At 39.3% G+C, this 19,364-nt stretch overlaps 1 protein-coding gene across 2 annotated transcripts; it reads left to right on the plus strand.

Moving 5' to 3' along the window:
* Nucleotides 1–15,840: 15,840 nt before the first annotated feature.
* LOC114320127 (uncharacterized) lies at nucleotides 15,841–18,986 on the plus strand. 2 transcript variants are annotated; one of them, XR_014351093.1, is made up of 6 exons: nucleotides 15,841–16,188; nucleotides 16,470–16,990; nucleotides 17,085–17,277; nucleotides 17,378–18,157; nucleotides 18,300–18,378; nucleotides 18,520–18,986. XR_014351093.1 is itself a non-coding variant. In XM_028267236.2 (6 exons), the coding sequence occupies exons 2-6, from the start codon at nucleotides 16,598–16,600 to the stop codon at nucleotides 18,566–18,568; spliced, it is 1,281 nt and encodes a 426-aa protein (XP_028123037.2). In that variant the 5' UTR covers nucleotides 15,846–16,188; nucleotides 16,470–16,597; the 3' UTR covers nucleotides 18,569–18,986. The 2 variants fall into 2 exon arrangements, 1 of the variants encoding a protein (XP_028123037.2); XM_028267236.2 differs by having other exon boundaries at nucleotides 15,846–16,188; nucleotides 17,378–17,944.
* Nucleotides 18,987–19,364: the final 378 nt, after the last annotated feature.

A 19,364-nucleotide genomic window follows, 5' to 3' on the forward strand; every position in this document is an offset into this window, starting at 1 on the left:
GCTTACCCGGCCTGAGTGGGTATGCCCGAGATTTGGATTGCTATAAATCAATAAAAAAGCGCTTTTGTGTGGAGTGTTTCAATTTTCGACAAAATTTCAATGGTTGATGAGGGGTTAAAATTAAAGGTCATGCTGATAATATTTTTATATTTAAAATTTTAATAAATAGATATTTATATATGACATAGGTGGGCCCATAGGGGCTTTTGGCCCATCACTTAAAGCCCAATGCATGATTCAAACACTAAAACCCAACATCATTGAAACCCAACGTTGCACCAAGAATCAATGACATCTAAATACTTATCAAGAAAAGAACCAGCCACATAAGAAGACAAAGATCCTGCAGAGTTATTGCACCACACTTCAGTCATTAATGTGGTTCCCTGCAGCATTTAATACGATAACCCCTTCACGTCGGAACAGAATAGCCTCACTATGAACAAGACAAGCTAGAATATAGACTTTCGGCCAACATAACAGGTCAAAGTAGACAAAGAAATGATGAACAAATGATATAAGCAGGTTTCTAAGACAAAAAGAATGTTAAGTTCTTTATCACCATCCTATCTCTATATTCCATTAGTCTCTCTTCTCTAACTTGCTCGTCAGAGGGTTCGTTAGGGGACTCCCGTTTCCCGTTGGACTCTTGTGCAGGTTTCTCAGTGGGCCCAGCGATCGGACAACGGTGTGAGAGGCATAGATCAGCCCGACCCGTTCCTCAAGGACAAGTAGTATCATCAGTTGGCGCCGTCTGTGGGAACCTTTCACTCCGTGTGACAATTGTGCTCATTGTTGCCGGAGACCCAATCCCGATAATCCTTCCTTGCCACTCACCAAGGTGGATGGTCACAACGAGATCCATGACTTCTCAACACAACGTTGCCAACCCCCAAGCCGACCCTCTTAACCTAAATAACCCACCTCAGTATTTCACAGAACTCACCAACAGCATTAACCGCTTAGCCGAACAAAACCAAGCCTTAATCAATGCTTTGTTTCAGCGAGACCTCCGTGTGCCTCCACCACCACCACAAGATATCCCATCTAACCGAGAATGAACCCCGAGCCATCCCTTCCAACAAGCCACCCCTCCAACTTGAAGGGTTCGCGACCTCCTCCCCAAGACATGAACCCGCCACCACGGGGTCTACATCCATCAGCCCAAGCACCTGCTCCGGAGGAAGGCCAGTAGTGTTCAGCATCCATTGCATTCTGGTGGTGATAACATCCCTGTCTAGGATGCGGAACTCTGAGCCATGAAACTCCAGCTTCAAAGAGTCATGCAGAACATGCAGAATAAGCCCTCCATAACAGCCAATTCACTGTTTGTCGCATCCATCAGGGACAAACCCCTACCTCCTAAGTTCAAAATGCCCCCGATCGATTCTATCGACGGCACAACGAACCCAGTCGATCACTTGGAGACTTACAGGACCCTAATGGTCCTCCATGCATTCCCTGATGAGATCATGTGTCGGGCTTTCCCCGTAACGCTTAAAGGGTTGACCCGACTGTGGTTTAGTCAGCTGCCGACGGTCTCCGTCTCTACTTTCTAGCACCTAAGTGATTCATTTCTTAGCCACTTCATTGGGGCCCAGCGCCAGTGGCGTCTAGTGACCCAATTCCTCAACATCCGTCAAACGGAGGGGGAGTTGCTACGTAGCTTCATCACCCGTTTCAACACTGAAGCCTTGCAGGTGGCGAAAAACGACAACAAGGTCATTCTCACAGATTTCATGGCCGATTTACGATCATCCGACTTCCCTTTCTCTCTTTCCAAAAACCCTCCAACCTCCATGGCAACCCTCATTTCCAAAGCCCAAAAATACATGAACGCCGAAGATTCTGTGGTCGTCCGCCAAGATTCCACAACCAAAAACCCAACCCTCAGAGAGAAGAGAAAGGAATCTGAAACAAGAACCACCCAACACACAGCAAACATCTCAGTATACCGACTGAACTGCTCGAGCCGACCGATCGGCACCTACCTGACCGTCCGGTCAGTTCGAATGGTACACACCCCTCAATTCCCACATGGAACAAGTCTTGAACCAGATCCAACGAGATTACAACTTGAAATGGCCACAACCCTCACAGTCTTCTTCCAACCGGAGAGACCAATCCAAATACTACTGTTTTCATCAGGACCACGGCCACAACACCGAGGAATGTGTTAATCTTAAAGACCATGTAGAGAGCTTGATACGCCAGGGGAGCCTCAGTCAGTTCATGGTAGCCCGTCCCCAACAACAGCCAAGAACCGAACCTGCTAGGGGTAACCGCCGACACACTCATCTCCGACAACCCGCACAACCTAACCAAGGCAATGATCAGCCCCTGCCACAACCCCGAGCACAAGGCAACCCTACTCCTCCGGTTGGAGAAATCAGAGTCATTGCTAGCGGACTTGCGTGCGGAGGACCATCCCGTTCGGCCTAGCGAACTGAACTCAGAAAAATCAGGTAGGGCTCCAACAAAGAAATCGCGACGTTGGATCGCCCTTTCAAACACCCCAAATAGTGGATGGAGCGCATCACTTTTACAGAGGCTGATTGCACAGGCATCTGTTACCCTCACGACGACCCCCTCGTTATCTCTGCTCTCATGTCCAATTACAAAGTCAGACGAGTGCTTGTCGACAACGGCAGCTCTTCAGACATCATCTTCCTGAACGCCTATCGCCAGCTCAAGGTCGAGGAAGAAAGTTTGTCTCCTCTCCAAACCCCACTAGTCGGCTTCACTGGAGATCAGGTGACCTCCATAGGCTCCATCGATCTTTCTCATCACCATCGGAGAGTATCCACAGCAGACCACCAAGTTACTCACTTTCCTTGTCATCGACTGTCCCTCTGCTTATAACATCATCCTTGGCCGCACAGCCTTTAACGCCTTTCAAGCTGTCACATCCACATACCATCTGGCCATGAAATTTCCTACCGACCTCGGGGTCGACACAGTGGGGGGAGAGCAAATGGTGGCCAGAGAATGCTACGTTGTTTCACTCAAAGAGGCCAAGCTGAAGGAGGCCATCATCATCGAATGACTCGATGTCAGAAACGAAGACGAGTTAGTCAGAGGGGAACCAGTGGAAGAACATGTTGAAATTAGCATCGACCCTGCCAACCCAACAAAAATAGCCAAGATCGACAGCCAACTATCCTCCCAAGCCAAGGCCGACCTTACAGCCCTCCTAACCGAGCACAATGATGTATTTGCTTAGACCCATTCTGACATGTCGGGTATCGATCCCTCCTTTATCACTCATCGTCTCAACATCGAGCCCCACTTCCGACCCTTCCGCTAGAAGCAGCGTGTCTTTCACCCGGAACACAATGCCGTTATTGCTTTTAAGGTAGACAAACTACTGAAGGCACCGTTCGTTAAGAGCGTGGACTACCCCAGATGACTATCAAACGTGGTCCTGGTCCGAAAAAACAACAGTAAATGATGACTCTGTGTTGACTGCTCCGACCTTAATCGAGCTTGCCCCAAAGATAGTTATCCCCTCCCCCGCATAGATCTGCTTGTTGACGCCACTGCCGGACATCAGATGCTCAGTTTCATGGACGCCTTCTCTGGCTACAATCAAATTCTGATGCACCCGATTGACCAGGAACACACTTCCTTCATCACAGACAGAGGAACTTACCACTATCGTGTTATGCCATTCGAATTGAAAAATGCCGTAGCAACTTACCAATGGTTGGTCAATGCCATCTTTTACCATTAGATAGGTCGAAACATGGAAGTTTACGTCGATGACATGTCTGATGTTTTCTGACCATGAAGCCTTTAATTGGAGAAGTTCATGATTAATATATATATATATATATATATATATATATATATATATTGTAGGAGTCGAAAAGAAGATATACTTGAAAATGGCCAACAATCATTGAAGCCCGTTTAAAATGGGCTGAATAAAGCTAAAGCCCATCGGACTACGTCATTGCCAAATTGATGATCGGGGAGTGCCAAATCACAGGTACCTGTACTGCATAGAAGAGTCGAATGCCTCGAGGCGAGTCGACAGGGACCCATTAGATGGGACCAGAATATCCTTTTCAAGGAAGTAAAATTAGGGGATAGACCCTAACAGGATGATGATGGAGGACTGCGCTATATGGAGTAAGGATCGCAGAGAATGACTCTATAAAAGGAGGAGAGAGGTTTGAGAAAGAGGTATTCACTCAAGAAATTAAAAAAACTGCAACCTTTCTATAGAGACTAATTTGTCTGTCATAGTGCTAATTCCAGCACCACTGTCCAGAGTTTTATTCTATTTCAGGTGACAGGAGGGAGGATTATGTAAGAGCTTGTTTGGATCAGATGAGTAGTCCATATCCACTTCTACACACACACACACATATAAGCACAGATCTATGATATATACATATTTATGATATTCATAAAACAAGAATCAAGACGCGCTCGCGCGCGCGCACACACACACACACACATATATATATAGAGAGAGAGAGAGAGAGAGGTGGCGGATGGAGGTAACAGATCCGGCGAATAAGTCAAAAATGATGGCAATCTGAACGATAGATTTTTATCATTGATCATGTCACTCCTTACCATCACGATTCCGTTTTCTACCCTTGGTTTGCTGGAGTCAACAACAAACCTCCGAGAAGTCAAAGTGAGGGTGAAACCTGATGAGGCCTTGGTTAGGGTTTTGATCTCACGGCCAGCGGCAATGGTGAATTTGGATCGAAGGCCGAGTTTGAGAGAGAAGGAAGACAAAGAAGATATATAGAGAGAGAAATAGATGCGTGTTTAGGAAATGAAGTCGATACAATATATATACGTGGGTATTTTTGTTATTTCATCTAAGCATATCAAAATATTTTAAACCTTAAACTTACAAATAAAGAAAATTCAAAATTAAATTTACCAATGAAGTACTTCTAACTAATTAATAAAGTGCTTAAAGCATACCATCATTATATGGAGGGGGAAAAAAAGTAGGCAAATTCCACAAACTTTGTTCCAACAGAAATAATTGATTGGGATGTGCACTAAGGCTTCCATTTGCTTTGGTTAGCTAAGCTGCGAAATTTGCAGAAGCTAGAAAATTAATTGTACCAATCTCTCTTTTAATAAAATTAAAGATTAAAATTAATATAAATGGCATCAAAACAAAAAAATTAAATAAGTAAAATATATATTTTAGTGTAAAAGATATACGTTAACACCGCTTCTCTATCCGTATGACTAACGAATTATTGATGAAAATAAAGTTAAGTGTTATGTGAATTAAAAATTAAAATGTCCAATGCAATTATGTCAACCTTGTGATATTTTATTTAAATCTTAGGAAATGTTTGTATAATTTATCCTAATTTTAATTATTAAATAAAAATATGTTTAATTATGTATTAATTAATAATTGGTATGCATTAATAAAGAGGATGTGACTACTTAATTGTTTGTAAAATGTAGACAATTTTTTTTATATAGTTTAAAAATAATTAATAAGTAATACTAGGCTAATAAAAAAAAATTAAATTTTTGTGGAAGCAATCACCCATATCTAACCCTGTCTAAGTTTTTTCGTATTTGTGATCATTTGATAATGAGATGTTAGTGGGGTTATATATCCAGAAGGCGTTGGCTTCTGTCCAGTCCTTAATCGAATTGGACTGTGCTGTTGAGTCCGTGAGGACTCACCACGGATCCTGTTTTAATAATCTGAACCGTCAATGTGTAGAACTCGTCGAATACTATAAGTCTGTAAAAAATCACATTAATCGGATATCGGTAGCTATGTGATCAAATCAGATTTTTGTCAGTCGTTAATTTATTCACCGTCTATTTTTTTTTTATACAAAACTGATTTGATCACATAGCTACCGATATCCGATTAACGTGATTTTTTACAGGCTTATAGTACTCGACGAATTCTATACATTTAACGGTTCAGATTATCAAAACGGGACCTGCGGTGGGCCTCCACGGGTCTAACAGTACGGTCTAGTCCGATTAAGGACTGGACAGAAGCCAAGCCCCTGAAGGCATTAGCTTTGTCTGGTTCTTAATCGGACTGGACCGTGCTGTTGAGCTCGTGAGGGCCTATCACAGATTCCGTTTTGATAATCTGAACCGTTCAATGTGTACTATCCTGAACTATTGTTCTTTTTGTTTTGTAATTTTTTTAATTTTTTAAATTTTATATGACAAAATCACAGGATTACGTGATCATCCAACGGCGCGGATAGTGCTGTAACCAACACGTGGCAAAATCACAAAGCGGCATCAAACGTCCTCGTCGAAAGTATCCAGCCGCGTGCTATGCTACACGACATTCATTACCTTCTTTTAAGCAGAAAATTTATAAAAATTATAAATAAACGAGTAATAATATCTAAATATAAAATCTATATAATTTTTGTCATATAATGATGTAAAAAAAAATGTTTATAAAAATTGACATTATTATATTATTTTTGCAATTTTTATGTATAAATAGAGATTGTTAAAAAAAATAATAATAAAATGGCAAACCCTATCAAATGTCCTATGTGCATTTATATTTGTATAAAAAAAAAGTTATGGAAATTCTTAAAATGTTAAAAGAAGTTTTCAAATGAATAAAAACTATCACAAAATTATTAAAATGGGATTTAAATTTTTTTTATGCTACTGGCACATTTAGGATTAGGACTGAGGGAAATGATTTTTTAAATAAATTTTTAATTTTTTTATGAAAAGAAATATGAAAAAGTAAAAAGAACGATTTGGTAAATTATAGTATTTTTTTATTTTTAAGCTAAAATATTTGATTTTAAAACATACATATCTCTCTTGAGATTTTAGAGAAATGTACTTAATCCACTATTTGAATATAATTACATTGACTTTTCTTTTAGTAAAGTTTAAAAAATCAAAATTAATACAAGTAGTAGGTAGATACTGAAATAAATAAAAATAAATAAAAAATTTTAATAACATTTTTTTCATTCATACAATTACAAGATTATCGATAAAATGACATAATTATTGAGAGAGAAAAATATGGTCTGGATTGGGCCATGGTAATACCAGGCAAATTGTGGCCCGAACATATTTGGGCCGTGGTATCCCAGGTCCACCCAGAAGTGATTTTTGCTCGGCAATGGCAAGGGCATATGGAACCGAGCTACTTCGCCTTGTCGGCACGGAGGCCAGTCAAGTGAGGGTTCCACGGTTTATGCGTTGCGCGGTTGGAAAACACGCATCCATAGCTCGGCGTAAAGGCTCATGCCTGAAGCTCGGCAGGAAGGACTTTGGTTGACCGGTATGACTAATCTCAAGCTTGACTTCGTCAGAACACAGTAGAGCATGGCTGGAAAGGAGCTCGGTTGTGGGGGGGCACCTGGGCATGAATCGCAGCATGGCCGTTGACAGCCGAGATGTTGAAACCCGGCTGCCAAGCTCCCAGAAGAGTGGGCTGGCAGTCGGGTTAGGTAATGTTCAACAAGATTTGTGCTGACAGATAGGGTAGCAAAACCACGTGTCGAGAGATCACTGGGAGTAGATTTGGGGCACAGAAGGTATATAAGCAAGTCTGCGCCCCCCATGCTGGAGACACGAACATTTGGTAAGAGAAATACTTACACTCGACTCTCTCCTCACTCTCTCTATCCTCAGGTGTGTGCTAACCTGATCGTCAGAGGGGTTTCCGGCCACACACCGCCGGGTAGCTCACTGTTGGTTGTGCACGCAGGTGATCGGATAGAAACGGAGCTTGGAAGAAAGGAGTGCGGGCTTGCCTGAATATTTGCTCCCCGCACAATTGGCGCCGTCTGTGGGAAGTTTGCAAACAAAGCCTTGTCTTCCAGGCTCGTTTGATCACCGTCCATGGCGAACAACGAAGAGATTCCGCTGTCCGCCGTCGACGGAGTTACCCCGGAGTCGGGCACATGGAGAGAAGGGCATCCCACCATCGTTGCTCCGATGGCGGACCTGGAGACTTCTCTAGGAGGACATTCAAGAGATGCACGGGATAAGCGCGGAAGAAGTTATGGTCATTCACGGAGTCCAGACGGTCATCGGCGGGGGAGAGAATTACATGCCAGACGTCTGGAACACAAGTTAAGAGACCAGGACGCCGTCATTTGGCGAATGGCGGCGAAGATAGAGGAGCTGAAGCGGCATGTTAAAGGAAAGGGTGTAGCTGGAGTGGAAGACCACAGTGAGCGCACCCAACCCTGCCGTTCAGGCAGTCTGAGTCAGCGACACACTGCGTCCATTTCCATCACCAGAAGTTACAAGGTTGGAGATTCCGACTTGCACGAAGAGAAGTCCAGCGCTCAAGATAGTACCTACCGACCCTCGCGTCCGGCAACGACATCGAGGTATTCTTATTCTGCTTATTCAGAGGATTTGCGGGCAGTCTTGAAGGAACGGGCTCGCCGGCGGGAAGCTTAGAGGGTGTCGGCTTTCCAACGGCTATCCTATGGGGTTCACGCCAGTGATGAGGTCGGAATGCGTCCACCCCGCCAGACTGCGCCTCTCCTTTTAGACACAGACTTGGCGAGACTTAGCGCCACTCCTTTCTCCCTAGAGATAGAAACAACACCGCTTCCGGCAGGGTTCCACCAGCCAAAGTTCACGCTCTATGACGGGAAAACCGATCCTTATATGCATGCAAGCCACTTCCGATAGGTCATGGCCGGACACGGGCGAAATGACGCCCTTATGTGCCTAATCTTCCCGTCAAGCTTGGGCGAGCTGGGCTTAAAATGGTTCGAGAGGTTGCCGGAGGGAAGCATTGAAAGGTGGCATCAGTTAGCCGAAGCCTTTGTGACGCGCTTCAAAACCAACACCAAAACACCAAAGGAAGTTGATCACCTCCTGAGTGTCAAGATGGAACCGAGCGACACATTGAAGGCATACAACTCCAGATATTGGGAGACCTTTAACGAGATCTTGGATTGCCTGGTCAACTTTACAATCACACAATACAAGCGTGGTCTCCCGGTCGGACATAGACTGCGGGACTCGCTTACCATGCACCAGCTGACATCCATAGGCCAGCTAATGCAGCGCATCAATGAGCACATCCGAGTGGAGGATGATGCGTCAGCATCTACCGTGAAGGCAACTCTAGTAGCAACAGACAAGCGGTCAGCTAGCAAAGTGCACGCGGTCGGGCAGGAGTCTAGTCGATCCAACGACCGTGCTGAGGAATCGGACCGTGGCACTAATCGCAAAAATGGGATAGGGGACGTCGGAATGTCCGGGATGACGTAGCCGATGCTAACAGAAGGTTAAAAGCAAGGACAGGCATCACCACGGTCTTTAAGATTCCAATCTATCGCATACTTAGTGAAATCTGTGACGAGGAGTATGTCTGATTTCCTGCTAAGTTAGGCGACGGACAGAAGGGCTTCAATCTGCGGTATCGTTGCACGTTTCACCAGGAGTGAGGCCATCGGACAGAGGATTGTTTGCCTTTGAGGCAACACTTGGAAGAGCTAGTCGCAGCTGGATACTTGGACCATTACATTGATGGCGGCATGAAGGCCAATCAAGCTCCGGTTGACCCGCGGGGACCGGATGACCGAGATGCGCCTCCCCAAGGGGTTATTAATGTCATCCACGGCATAGTGAAACCGGTGCGTGTATGCGAGCTCCGAGGAATGATCAAAAAGGCAGAACACATGAGGGAGTTTTGTCGGTTTAGCCTGCGATCAAAAGAGGGAAGACCGAAGAGAAAGACGTGATCAGTTTCTCCTCAAGAGACCTAGAGCGCATTCAGACGCCGCACAACGATGCCCTAGTGGTAACACTCCGCGTCAAAGAATTTGATGTCAAACGGATCTTGATCGATCAAGGAAGCTCGGTTGAGATCATATACTACGACACTTTCAAACAGCTCCAGCTCCGGGATACAGATTTGGCTTCGGCAACTTCGCCATTGGTTGGTTTCAACTCACAACCGGAGTGGCCTTTGAGAAAAATTATCCTGCCGGTCAAAGCGGGATCCATGGTCAAACAGGTGGAGTTCTGGGTGTTGCAGGTGTCATCCACTTACAATTTGATCCTTGGAAGGGGATGGCTTCACGCTATGCAAGCCGTAGCGTCAACCTACCACCAGGTGGTGAGATTCCCCTCAGTTATGGGGGCAATCGAGGAGGTTTGGGGCGATCAAGTCATGTCGAAGCAATGCTTCGTGGCGGTCAACGGGAGCCGAGCTGCCAAAGGCTTCGTTCAAATGATTGAGGGACCGGAAGACCGGGGAGTCCTTGATGACGTGGGCACCAAGGCCGAGGACAAAGCTGTCAAGGAGTTGGTGGAAGTGTGCATTGATACAGAGCATCTGGACAAGTTCTTCTTGCTCAACTCAAGCCTTACAACCCAAGAACGGACCGACATGGTTGAGTTTTTGATGGCCAACATCAAAGTTTTTGCATGGTCACCTTACGACATGCCCGGTCTCGATCCGAGTTTTATATGCCATCATCTCAATGTCTTCCCCGGCGCCAAGCCGGTCATTCAGCGAACAAGGAGATCGGCGTTGCATCACGCCGAGGTAGTTGTGGAGGAAGTGAAGAACAGCGAAGAAACTAAGGGGCATTGAAGGTTTTGGGTGGGGGAGGCCCTAAAACCTACGGATTTGGTGCTATAAAGAAAAAAATACGAAATGAAAACAGTAATAACAAGGGCTGGGGGACTTACCAGTGTAAAGCAGAGGCTCCTTCTTCGAACGCGAGTTCAGGGATGGCGAGAGAGAAAGGGCTCAGAGACGCTTGAAACGGAGGAATGTCAGTGAGAATGAATCAAAGAGGGAGGGGGCATGTTTATTGAGGAAGAAAAACCGCCCAAATTCGAATTTCAGGAGACGGCTGGGTTGGCTGCTCGAGGACCAATAGGAGATTGACACGTGACCCCATTAATGGCAGTGTCAGAGTTGAAGAGTCAGGAAGGTCAGACGAAGCGTCGACCGAGCAAGACAAGAAACTGAGCGCGGAAATTAGCCCGATTTGCCTATTGCAAATTATCGACCGATGAAGAGTTTATCCCGGTCAGAACAGGTAATCCCGATCACGCTGGCACGGACGGAATTAAGGGGCAATTGAGAGGGAAAAATATGGTCTGGATTGGGCCATGGTAATACCAGGCAAATTGTGGGTCGAACACATTTGGGCCGTGGTATCCCAGGTCCACCCAGAAGTGATTTTTGCTCGGCAATGACAAGGGCATATGGAACCGAGCTACTTCGCCTTGTCGGCACGCAGGCCGGTCAATTGAGGGTTCCACGGTTTATGCGTTGCGCGGTTGAAAAGTAGGCATCCATAGCTCGGCGTAAAGGCTCATGCCTGAAGCTCGGCAGGAAGGACTTTGGTTGACTGGTATGACTAATCTCAAGCTTGGCTTCGCCGGAACGCAGTAGAGCATGGCTTGAAAGGAGCTCGGTTGTGGGGGGGCACCTGGGCATGAATCGCAGCATGGCCGTTGATAGCCGAGATGTTGAAGCCCGGCTGCCGAGCTCCCAGAAGAGTGGGCTGGCAGTCGGGTTAGGTAATGTTCAGCAAGATTTGTGCTGACAGATAGGGTAGCAGAACTACGTGTCGAGAGATCACTGGGAGTAGATTTGGAGCCCAGAAGGTATATAAGCAAGTCTGCACCTCCCATGTTGGAGACACGAACATTTGGTAAGAGAAATACTTACACTCGACTCTCTCCTCACTCTCTCTATCCTCAGGTGTGTGCTAACTTGATCATCGGAGGGGTTTTCTGGCCACACACCGTCGGGTAGCTCACTGTTGGTTGTGTACGCAGGTGATCGGATAGAAACGGAGCTTGGAAGAAAGGAGTGCGGGCTTGCCTGAATATTTACTCCCCGCACAATTATTATGCAAATTAAAATTTTAAAGAAGATCAATATAATTATATTAAAGGTAAAATTACACTCACCTTCCCTAAAGTTTCTAACAATTATAGGAACCTCTCCTGTAATTTCAATAATTAGAGAAACCTCATTACTTTTTCTGACATTGTCAATATTTCTCCTTCCGTTAATTTAAGTCAAACGGTGTTAACTTGGTTGTGCAAATGACCATAATACCCTTTACACTTAAGACCCTTTAATTATAATTTACCTATATATACATATATATATATATATATATATATATATATATATATATATTAAATTATCATTTTATTTCTCACAATTTTATTTTTATTTTTTTTATATTTGTATTTTTTTTTCCCGACTAGAAGTTTTGAACTTTTATAACTTTAAAAAATAAAAATAAAAATAAACCATTAATAAAATTAAGAAAGAATATCCATATTTCTTATTTAAATTAATCTTGAGATTTAATTTAATAAAAATAATTTAAATGAAAGAAACAAAGATGGAGATTTAGATTTTAGATGTAAGAAATAATAAATTATTTGAGTATTTTATTATTTTCAAATAATTTACTTCTTCAAGTAAAATTCTATTTTAATTATATGTAAAAAATGACAAATTTAAATAGTTTATTATTCTCAAATAATTTCTTTATCTTTCATTCCTTATCATCTAATTTTAATTTATTGTAACACAATTAGATATTTTTTTACTTTTATATTTATTTTTAAAATTTTATTATTAAGTTGAGAAATATTGACCTTTTTTTTGTGATAATTAAAATTTGAGAATAATATGGGATTGTGAAAAGATAAAATGATAAATTATATATATATATATTTTTATGAGGTAACATTTGATAATATTTATAAGTCAATTTTTTTATTATTAAAATGAAATGTTATTATTTTTATTTTTCTTAAAAAAAATTAATACACAAATACATTTACAAAACAAAAGAAAAATTCATGATTCGTAAGTTGCTATGGTATTGGGTGTTACTAGCTAACATTGATGAAAGAGAAAAAAAGAAAGATGAAAAAAAATTGGGGGAAAAAACATAGAGAAGAGAACAAATAATAATAATAATAAATTATATGGTGTTGCTATTTGTTGTAGTGACACTATGAAAAATGAATGAGAAAATAAATAGAAAGAAAAATGAAAGAAATAAAAAAAAAAGTAAATGAAAAGAGACGGATAATTTCTCCAAATATGTATTTTTCATACGAGAAAAAAAAAATCAAATACCTATATGTATTTTTAAATTTTTATTCAAATTCTAATTTCTCAAAGTCATTACTTATAAAATTGGTGGTCTTTTTGAAAGATAAAACATCTTTTGTACTTTGTTTCGTAATTTTCAAATACATAGTTGTATTTAATCTAGTATAAGGTTTAATGGTGATCAATTTATTGGCTCTTTTTTTTTATTATTTTTATTTTTTTTTATATAGATAATGTAATGCTTTGTTATTCTACTATATATCTTGTCTTAACAATTTAGAATTTTTTAAAATATTGTATAGAATTTAATAATTTTGTTTAATATTATTAAAATAATGTATGCGTATTTATTAATTTTTTTTTGTAAAATCTCAGGAGAGATGAGTGAAATTTATTTGAATATATAAAGACAATCTTATAATTTTTTACTTGTATTATATGACGCCAGCATGACATCATCATATTTTGTTAAATAAATTAATAGAAGATTAACAGTAGGAGAATCTTAATAATAGTTTTAAAAGTAAAGGTGATTTTTATAATTATTGAAACTATAAAGAAGGTTCTTGTAATTGTTAGAAATCTCTGAGAAGATGAGTGTAATTTACTCTTATATCAAAAGTGTAAATTAACTATATATTTTTTTTAGACTTCAGGAAGATGAGTGCAATTTATTCAGAAAAATAGTAGTATTAATATTATCATATTTTTGTATGAAATTTACTTATAAACAAATGGGTTAATTACATATTTTATTTTTTGATTGATGACATTTTAATTGTGTTAAATTTATTAAAAAAAATACTAAAAGGTGTTAAATTGGTCTTTATTTCTAACTCTATTAGTATTTAGGAAAATTTTATAATACATACTTCTTATCATATGCAGTTTTAGTTATGACATTTGGTTTTTTAGTTACGATCAATTTTTTTTTTTTTAATTATGACATTATTTTGATATGTTTGGTAATATCTCATATGGTGTTTCATTATATATATTTTTTAAGTTTTGACTTAAAAAATATGAAATTATGCAATTTTATTTTTTAATTATAAGATACATATAATGCACACTAGTTGATGAGTATGCAGCATAGTATTTCCTTAGTTGCTGTTTTTTTTTTTTTTTTTTTGATCGGAAGAGATATTTCAATTAATAAAGCCAAAACGGCATTTACAAGAGTCCAACCAAGCAAAGAGAAAATAATGCAAAAAGCACCAAGGAAGAAAATTATGAAAATATTCAGACGTACATAACGTACACGTGCTCGTACTGCGATGCAGAGTCGATCATAAAAGTTCGACAATAAAGTATGTCTGAAATAAATCACAGATCCCAAGCACAATGAGGGTAAGCTAAACAAAGACGCACAGATGGACTCTAAGAACCAAACAAACCCAGAAACAATACAAACCAAAGGAAAGAAAAACAAAAAAACAAACAAAAGAAAAAAATTCATTTGGTAAATTTTTCAACCACAATGAAGGTAAGCTAAACAACAATTTTTCTAATTGTCTTTTTAGAATTAGGACTTTTTTTAGTTTTGGACAAAAAAATTCATTTGGTAACTTTTTTTTTTTTTTTAAAATTTTTGTAAAAAAAAAATTGTGATTTAAATATAATATTTTATCTTATTAATTTATTTTAAATTTTTTAATATTTTTTAAATAGTAAGTGAAATAGTCAAACGAAACCTTAATATTTATCCTAACAATTAAAAATTTCTTAAAGAAAAATTTCTGGTACCAGCTCCACCATACTTTTAAACCGCACCAACCGTTCTTAGAATCGACAATTACGAAAATATCTTCAATTTAATTTGAAGCAATAACGTTGTTAGAACTAATTTCGAATTTTACAGAAGGGCAATTACGTCAAGAAAATGAAAACAGTTGAATTTTCGTACCAGACCATGCCATGAACGTGAGGCGGTTATTTAAAAGTCTACCTTATCACGAGACTAGCGTTACGTCCTTTTCTGAAAACAGCAAGGACAGTTTCGGTATCCTCTTTGTCCTCTTTGAGCCAATATCACCAGAGAGCGACGCGTGGCATAGATTATGAACACAACGTCGGTAATATTTGCCACGTAGCACAAAACAGATATGAATTAATTGCCACGTCGGGTGACAGCGTGGAACACAACAGTCTCTCCAATCCACAATTGGACAGTCCAATATGACCCAAAGGACCTATTTTTAAATTCTGCTATTACAATTTGAATTTTTTATATTTTAAAATTTATTAAATATATTATTTTTTAAAAAAATTACGTCGATCAAAAAAATAAAATCGCATGTTTAAATTAATTATATATAAATTATTTATTTTTTTATACAAAATTTATTCAAATATATAATTATTATTATTCGATCAACATATTTAATAAATTTTAAAATATAAACAATTTAAAAAATATATTCACAAAACATAACAACGCCTCACCAATCCAATGTGGTCTGCCATAGTCTTCCTTTAAAGGTACTATTTAGTAGGACTTATTTTTAATTTATTTTAATTTTTAGTTTAATTTAAATTATTTTAATATGTTTAGTTCAGTTTAATAATATAATTTATAATTTTTTGTAAGTCAGTAATCAATTTATTCTTTAAATAGAAAAAGAAAAACTTAATTTATAAGTCAAAAATTAACTTACATTCATAATTATAAATTATAAACTGTTAAGGTATAAGTTATAATCACCTTCTTAAAGCCCTACCAAATGAGACCAAAATCCCCATCACCTCATAGTCTTACCTTGGGTTAGCTTTCTCAAAGCCACAAACCACAGGACTCCCCCCCACCCCCCCCCCCCTCCCCCTCCCCCTCTCTCTCTCTCTAGAAGTTATTCAGAATTCAGTCACCGGAGATTCGAATTCGTCGCCGGAAAATGGAGGATCCGGCAATCGATCTTTTTCCGAATTGCCGGAATGATGATGTCATGCTTACTTGCCTTCGCGCAGTTCGCGAGTTCTAGGCGTATCTGCGAAACCCTAACCAAAAGCGAACATTTTAGGTAGCAGAGTTTTGAAGCTATTCCATGCTTTGTCTCGCAAGTCCGAAGCAAAGTCTGATTATAATAATGATAATCCGCGAGATAAAGGTATCAGTTTTAGCTTAAACCTCTCGAATTTTGGTAGATACATTGAATTTTGGTGATATTGTTGGTTTCTGTGTCGATTCGGTTTGGTGATCTGATGACGATTACGGACGCATCTGTGGTCGATGTGTTGACTCATGGCTTCATTTGCAATCACTGTTTTTGATCGGTGTGTTGGAAGTTGATAACTTTTCTCGAGTTCTTTTTCTTTTCTTTTTTTTTTGTTTTTTTTTGGTTCCACTCGCTAATTAGTGTTTTAATTAGTCAATTTTTGGAAATTGAAGTCGAAAAATCCAGGTAGAGAATGCGTAGAGACTTGTAAATTAGAATTCGGTAGCAATTGTTAACCAACTAGCTCTGAGGACTGGAAATGGAGCTTGAAAATTGATATGAGCCTCCGTAAGTACTTGTCATGCCTTTCACCATGAAGATTCAACCTATCGATTTTAACTCTCCGGAAGAGTCAATTCCCAACGAGTTAGTAAAACCTGTAGCGAAATCACGGTTCAAGCGGCTCTTTCAGCGGCAATTCCCTATCGTATTGAGGAGTTCAGCGGCGGAGAAGATCGGTGGCGTCGAGGAATCACATTGCAACAAGGATGGTTCCGGTGAGTTCGAGCCGAGCTCTGTTTGCTTGGCGAAGATGGTTCAGAATTTCATCGAAGACAACGACAGACAATCGGCGACGGTGAGATGTGGCCGGAATGGAAACTGTAATGAGAGTTCGGAGGATGAATTGGACTCTTTCAATGGTTTCGGTGACTCAAACGTCGCATCCTCTGGCGATGCATGTGAAGTTCTCAAGGTATAATGAACTTTGTATTTTTAGTTTAGTTCTTCGTTGTTTGCGAATTCAGCCTTTTCAATTTTCTGAAACTCTTCGTTTTTTTTCTGAGCAGAGTTTGGTCCCTTGTGCAAGTGTTTCTGAAAGAAACCTGTTGGCGGATACTTCGAAAATCGTCGAGAAAAACAAAATCTCCAGGCGAAAAGACGATTATTGCAGAAAGCTCGTCACAGATGGGTTGTTAGCTCTCAGTTACGACGCTTCAATCTGCAAATCAAGATGGGAAAAATCGCCATCCTATCCCGCCGGTAACCCCTCTGTCTGATATTTTCTCGCATCACATGTGTATGTAATATCTATTATATATATATATATATATACTGATACATGTGCACGTGTCTGATACAGGAGAATATGAATACGTGGATGCGATTGTAGAAGGCGAGCGGTTGATAATTGACATTGATTTCAGATCAGAGTTCGAAATTGCTCGGCCCACCAAGTCCTACAAAGCGATCCTTCAAACTCTACCGTGTATATTCGTGGGAAAAGCTGATCGTCTCCAGAGGATTATCTGCGTTGTATCAGAGGCGGCGAAGCAGAGTCTGAAGAAGAAAGGAATGCCTTTCCCACCTTGGAGAAAAGCAGAGTATGTCAAAGCCAAATGGCTCTCTCCCTACACTCGAACCACACCAACACTCGCACAGACTTGTCTCAGTTCAGAGCTCAACATAACCCACGAATCCGATCTTAAATCGGAGGAGAAAAAACCTTTGATTCCCACGAAGAGCTCTTCCGGCGAATTCGAACTGATCTTTGGGGACACAGTCTCTCCTGTTGAGACTGATCATGATGATGCCGTGTTTACGCTGTCTGACAACAGTTCGGGTGAAGAAGAGAACGCGATGGTGAAGAAATGGGAACCACCGGAGATCAAATTCAAGAATTCACATGGTGGTGTGAAGATCGTGACTGGTTTAGCTTCTGTCTTCGAAGACAAGAAATAAAATTTTGGTTTTTTCTTTGTTTTTGGTTTTTTTGGGTGCCATAGAATGATAATACTCAGTATATGGTAGTAGTATATGGTATAACTATAACCTTTTGATTGCTAATCATCCCTTCTCTTTTTTCTGTAAGGGTGCTATCTACTAATATGTTAAATAAACCAGTGGCAAATACCTTATAAATGTAATAATCTTTGTTCTTGATCATTGTATCTCTCTCTTTCTGTGTGATTGTTTTATGTTATATTCATATTTCATAGCCTGTTAAGTTTGTATTCGTGTGTATATGTTGTAATCTTTATTCTTTTGCTGAATTGATTTGAAAGGAACAAAAAGAAGCAGAGAGGCACAACAACACAAGGCAAGGCTTCCCGTTGCAGGTTCTTGGAAGAAAGAGAGTAAAAGGTAAATTCTCTATTCTCTGCATCAGAGCTTTGCTTTAATTCCTTCTTCAACTTTACTTATCTTTTCCAACTTTATCTTCCTTTTCATAATCCTCTCTGTTTGCTTGCTTTGTTTTTTGGGAAATTGTCTTCTATTGGGTAGGAGAAGAGAATCTGGTGATGAAAAAACACAGAGTATGCAGAGGAATTAAAAACTATGGAAATTGTTGGATCTCATCAGCTGATCTGTACCTATGCGTCATCATCAGTGGTAAACTTCTGGGGTTTTCTTTGAGGATCATGATTCTGTGGAAATTTATTATCGGTATTTATTTCTGTGTGTTTGCAAATTCGGTGCTGCGAAGTGTTTAATTCCGGGGCTTGGTTAGAGGTCTATTAATGCTTTGGTGGGCCTACCTTGAAGCAAACTCTTTACCGTTGTATCTTTTTCATGCAAGTCACAAAAATTTATTGAATTTTGTTAAGTCTTTGTTTGGCATTGTTTTTTTGTATTGAGATTTTTTTAGTCTCATTTGATTTATTTTTTTAATTTTTTGACTTTTGTGTGAGAAGAAGTGTAATAATTATAGTTTGGATATGATATTTTGTCTTATTAGTTTATGAAGTCAATTTTGTGTTATTGTACTTTTTTGCCAAAAATCAAATGCCAAACGAAGCTTAAATGTGTTTGGTTTCAGTTTTTTGAATTCTATTTTTTGAAAATTGAATTTTTTATTTTTCGTATATTTTTTTTAGTGAATATTTTTTAAATTTTAAGTAATTTTTTTTTTTTACTTTTTTAGATGCACCTTACTTAAATAAATCTAAATAATAAAATATTTGTGAAAAAATATTTAAAAAAATTAATAAATACATAAAAATACGAAAAATGTATTGAATTTTTGTATTTTTTTTTATATTTTTTGGTATTTAGTGTATTTTTTAAAGATTTTTTATAAATATTATACTTTTTAAGTGTATTTATGTTAGGTGTGTTTAAAATTTTTT

Source organism: Camellia sinensis, chromosome 14, assembly GCF_055761805.1.
Source record: "Camellia sinensis isolate YWXY chromosome 14, ASM5576180v1, whole genome shotgun sequence".
In the NCBI taxonomy this organism is placed as follows: Eukaryota; Viridiplantae; Streptophyta; class Magnoliopsida; order Ericales; family Theaceae; genus Camellia; species Camellia sinensis.